At 51.6% G+C, this 5326-nt stretch overlaps 1 protein-coding gene across 1 annotated transcript; it reads right to left on the bottom strand.

Annotated features, from left to right (window-relative positions):
* Window positions 1–1552: 1552 nt before the first annotated feature.
* On the bottom strand, window positions 1553–4687 carry BHLHE41 (basic helix-loop-helix family, member e41). The gene is made up of 5 exons (XM_012641036.1): window positions 4262–4687; window positions 4058–4121; window positions 3624–3731; window positions 3181–3292; window positions 1553–2714 (listed from the first exon to the last, which is right to left on the bottom strand). The coding sequence occupies exons 1-5, from the start codon at window positions 4663–4665 to the stop codon at window positions 1618–1620; spliced, it is 1785 nt and encodes a 594-aa protein (XP_012496490.1). The 5' UTR covers window positions 4666–4687; the 3' UTR covers window positions 1553–1617.
* Between the last annotated feature and the right edge of the window lie 639 nt (window positions 4688–5326).

Here is a 5326-nt window from a genome sequence, read left to right as displayed (position 1 = left end):
AAAATACTAGAATATAAAGATAATTTCTAGTTTGTCTTCACATACTAAACTTTTCTTAAACCAGCTGGTTTCTTGCAGACAGTATTTATTTATTTTTAATAATTTAAGACAGCATAAGCTCGTACCAAGCATAAGCATTGTAACAAAAGTGCAACTTTTCAGCAAATCCTCCCCAAAAGGTATTTTAACTCAAAATATCATTAGCACATATTTTCTCCCTACAAAAATAGCATGTCAGACATCATTAATTGGATGTATTAACAACTATGTACATAAGAGCCACCTTGTAGGCTAAGAGTTTAACGTTGTTTAAACACAGCGTTTGAGGCAAACAGTAGCAACAGCAGCAGCAAATGCACCAAACTGACTAAAAGACCCAGATATTTTCCTCACTCATAGTCAGACTGTTGTGTCTCACCCCTTACATAACATTCAAGTGAGATTTCTCACAGTGCTACCTTGGCAACAAACTAAAAATATCTAGACAAGGTCTTGGTTTAAGCCTTATTAAAAAAGCTTTCTTTGTGATTATCTGGTATCTGGTTTGGTCTCCAGAAAATACATAGACTTGGAGATATGAAGGCCTCACAGGGCTTCATCCACACCTACGCAGCATTTCCAATCAAAACTGACCAGTTTACAGCTTTCATCCACTTTTGTCATTTTACAGGATAAATCAGTTTGGACTTGTTTTAAGTTCAGTGCACTTTTTTTTAACAGTAAGATTACACAAATTTAGGAACGTGATGGATTAACCAGGGGGGAATAAGATCCACTTGCGATATATATGTATATATATACACATATATGGACTAAGAAGAAATTAAGATGAAGTCAATTGATTCATGGTCAATTTCTCAATAAAGTGCCAGCAAATGTACTAACAATGACCTGGCCTTCCTCATCCATCTCCTTCCCTGACTTAGTTCTGACGATGGCCCAACTCCATGTCTCTTTTGACAAGTGCAAGTTACTAAGAGATACCATTTAAACCGCTTCAGAATAGATTGCAATGTGAGCAACTGCATCCTCACTTTTTCTCTGAAAAATATACGCCTTTCAAAAAGCTGAACCTTATAAAATACTGAAGAGTAAATTTAATTCTAAAAGATCCTCAATCTGTCTGTGGTAAGCCTCCTAAAACAGGCAGGGCAGCTTTGAGAAGCAGCTCTACGTAACAACTACCTGCTGTCCCATGTCGACTGCAGGCAAAGATGTCCAAGGTGTTTCCCCCTTTCTCCCTACCCTGGTTCCATTAGCTCACCCACAGAGCAGACCTTTCTTACCTTCTCTAGAATTATGTCCCACATTTTAAAAGGTAACATGGCCTAAAAGCAGGCAGAAGTTATTCTGAGGATTCTTTAAAGAATAAAGAACCAATATCTATCGCAGAGGATCTTTTACAGCTGGTAGGGGAAAGAAAGGGACGTTAGTGTGTGCAGGGTGGGGCGGTGAGGGATGAGCAAAACAGGAACTCCAAATGTACACAAAACACCTGTTTTTTTTTTTTATGCCTGTCGTGCATCTATTACACTTCCTCCCTTAAAAACGTTAAGGGTGTTTTCATTCGTTATTCAGCTGGAACCTCCATCCTTTCTAAGAAAGGGGCGCCAGGACTCAGGGGGCTTCCTTTCCTGGCTGCGAGGGATCTTCCTGAGCAGAGCTCTCCGGGTTCCCCGGCTCGCGGGGGCCGGCGAAGGGCAGGTGGGTGCGGCCGTGCGGGTGCGGGGGGTGCAGCGCCCCAGGGGGCGCCACCTCGTGCGGCAGGAGGGTCGCGGCGGCGGCTCCCGCTTTCTCGGGAGGGGGCGACAACACCGAGGACAGGCAGGGGAAGGCGGCGGCGGCGGCGGCGGCAGCGGCGGCGGCGGCGGCAGCGGCCGGGGCGGGGATGCCGGGGTACAGCAGCGGGAACGGGGCGGCGGCCGCCGCGGGGTACAGATACTTCTCCAGGCCGCTCTTGTCCAGGAAGGGCTGCACGTAGGCGGCGGCTGCCGAAGGCGAGAGGAAGTAGAAGGGCAGGCAGAAGGGGGCCGCAGCGGCCGCGGGCTGCGCAAAGGGCGCGCCCCCGCCTCCGCCGAACGCCACCAGCGAGCTGAGCAGGGCGGCGTCGGGTCTCAGCAGCGCGGCGGCGGCGGCCGGGTCTGGCCCCAGGAGCGCGGCCGCCGCCGCCGCCGCGCCGCCCCCCGGGCCGCCGCCGCGGGAATCCAGCTTCATCCTCTTGGGCGCCGGCGAGTCCTCCCCGGGTGGCTCCTGCTTGATGGTGACGCGGCTCGCCCCCGCGCCTTTGCTCTTCTCGCGGTCTGGCCGGGCCTCGGCCTCGCCGCCGTAGCCGCTGTCGGTGTCCGTGTCGTTCTCGGCGGCGAGCTCGGTGCTGGGCTGAGTCCGCTGGATGACCGGCACGCAGTGGGCGAGGGGCTCCAGCTTCTGCCCTGCGCGCTCCAGGCAGGGGGCGGCAGCCGACCCGGCGGGGGCGGCGGCCGAGGGAGCGCCGGTGCCTTTGCTCAGAGGGACCTGTTGAGTCAACAGCTGCGGGGTGGGCAAGAACTGGGTGGCCACGGCGTGCAAGTGGTTGATCAGCTGGATACACCGCGGCTCCCTGGGTGTCCAGCTCTCAAACCGGGAGAGGTATTGCAAGACTTCTTTGGCGCATGTTTGAAATCCCGAGTGGAACGCATCCAAGTCGGACTGAATGGGAGATTTCAGAGATCGCTCCCCTAGGATGAGGAAGAAGGGGTGGGGGTGGGGGACAGAGGAGTGGAGGCAAGAAGAGAAATACCGACGTTAAACATCTGCTTATCACGTGGGCCATGCACTGACTAAAGTGATCTAGGTTTTTCCTCAGTATTCAAGTGATATAATCCACCGGTTGCCGAGAGAAGGGGGGTGGCGGGGGTGGATAGCGGGTTGGGGGGCGCTCTCCTCCCAGCTGAAAACCCAAGTGGAGAGGGTGCAACCGCACTTTAAAAATCTGATTCCCCCGAGTTCTGCTCAAAGCCTCTAGGATGCTTCGGGAAATGGGCACTTACCAATGAAGGGAAAGTACAAGCAATTTAGCAAATGAGAGGGAGCCCGAGAGCCCACGGAAGGAGGTGGGGGTGGGGGTGAGGGAGTCCTAACACTGCTCCTCTGTGGGCGGCCCCGCTTCGTCAGGGTAGGTTGGCCTCTCCAGAACTGACTTACCATTCTGTAAAGCAATTATCTTCTGATGTTGCTGCTCGGTTAAGGCGGTTAAAGCTTTTAAGTGTTTCAAAGTTAATTCCAAGACAACAGCTTTCTCCAGATGCCCCAGAGTCTGCATTGGTGCAAAAGAGAGGGGGGCACTTGGTTACTTAAAAACACGTATTTGGCTTGATTGGCTCTCCATTCAACACAGGAACTTAAGCAAACACTTTGAAAGAAGTACTATTCTTATACTTCTTGAGCTTCTCGCAAGACAGGTTATAAATGATTTCTTGCCTTCAATTGGGAGCACCTACTCTGAGTTTGTGGGAAACTCTGTATACTATAGCACAAGTTATAAGTCAGGCATCTAATATTTACATTTATTGTTATATTTCTGGGAGTCGTACCAGGCTATTAACACGCCCTTGGATAGCAGCAAAGAATGAAAATATGCATCTTACTGTCAATTTCAGATGTTCAGGCAGTAAATCTTTCAGCTGAGCAATGCATTCATTAATTCGGTCTCTTCTTTTCTTTTCTATTAATCTGTGCGGCAATTTGTAGGTATCCTTAATATATGAGAGTCGTGAAAGAGAGAAAACAATAAGCTAAATATTCACTTACTGGATATAACCCCTCCTCCCCCAAATAAAACATACTGTGTGAATAAACTACACCTAAGAAACCTCTTTCCTCTGGACTGCTCTGCAATGCAATTTAAATTCAGGTATGATGTTTAATATCCCCCTGAGAGTATCCTGCAAGCCACTTAAAATTCACAGTTGGGGAAGCTCAGGGGTTGGAATATATTTGCCGGCAGAGCTTCACTGTGAAATCAATGGCCCTAATTAACTATCCAGGCAGGTTATGAGGAACATCGGAAACTTACACTTACCTTGCTGTCGTCTCGCTTCATGCTCCTTTTGGGTTTACACATATACAAAGAGGAATAGTCCAGTCTGCAAAACAGAAATCAGCATCAGGCACCCACTCGGGGAGGGGGGAGGCTCTGCCCTCGCCCGCTCCACACCACTTTCTGGAGAAGAAAAAAATCAAACCGAAGCCTAGACAGAAATTCGCAAGGGTGAGTGCACCTTACCCTATAAAATCTCTATGTTCCAGTAACTGTCTCTCTTGCAAATGAGGAATTCCTTCGTCCATGTTCAACCGCTGTCCGTCTCCTCTGTTTCGATTTTTGGGGCTCTGTTCTGTAATCTGTGGGACGGTAGGCTTGGGAGATCTTGGGGGGATGTGTGCGTCTCCAGTCTCTCTCTCTCGCTCTCCCTCTTCAGTGCAGTGTCGAAAGTGTGAAGCAGTTGGTCCCCCCTCTGCTCCACCGCGCTCGCTCGCTCTCTCGCACACACACACACGCGCGCACACACACGCACACTCGCGCCGGCCCCACTGCGCTGGTAGTTTGCTCTCACTCCAGGCAGTGTTTGGCCACAGGGCACGCGCGTCGCCGGCCAGACCAGCACCCAGCTCACGTGCGGAACGTACCATCCGCGGTCCAGCCCGGAGGGGGGCGGGGGAGGAGGGACCGGGCCGGGAGGGGGCGTCTGGAGAAGGCTGAGAGGAAAGGCGACCGGCGGGAGGGGGCGGGGACACCTGATCAGGGCCACCGGAAAGGAAAAACAACTTCGGCCAAGCTATTCATCTTCCCAAAGGCGATACAGTCAGCAGGGGGAGGGGGCGAGGGGTTGGGGGTTCCGGGCAGCCTGGGCTTCCTTGGCTTGGAAATGCGACTCCCTCCGTTCGTCCGTCATTACGGTGCAGGAATGTGAACGTGGCCTTTTGCTTTTCCACCGATTGTGCTGTTGGTTTGGACCAGAGAAAGGAAAGAGAAAGAGAATTCGCGGTGGGCAAACTTCAGTCCCAACGGAAATTTTGGAGACTTGTTTGCTCGCCGCTCAGTGGCCCAGGGGGACCCTTTTGGCGCTGGTTGGAGGTTGCCCCGAAAAGGAGCAACTTGAAATCTGCTCCCTGAAGGATTTCAAATAAATGAAAATGTAGTCACTGGGTTAGAATGTCGCAATCCAAGTGTCTTTCGGCGACGCGGTGTCCCTGGGCCACCTAAACTTCCCCGCAGCAGCCGGAATTGCGGTGCCACTAATCACAGCAGCAGATGACGACGTTTGGGGCCTCGTGTGCTCCCAGAGGAACG

Source organism: Propithecus coquereli, unplaced genomic scaffold (genome assembly GCF_000956105.1).
Source record: "Propithecus coquereli isolate 6110/MARCELLA unplaced genomic scaffold, Pcoq_1.0 Scaffold16, whole genome shotgun sequence".
NCBI classification, from domain to species: domain Eukaryota; kingdom Metazoa; phylum Chordata; class Mammalia; order Primates; family Indriidae; genus Propithecus; species Propithecus coquereli.
This window is presented reverse-complemented; position numbering and strand designations above follow the sequence as displayed.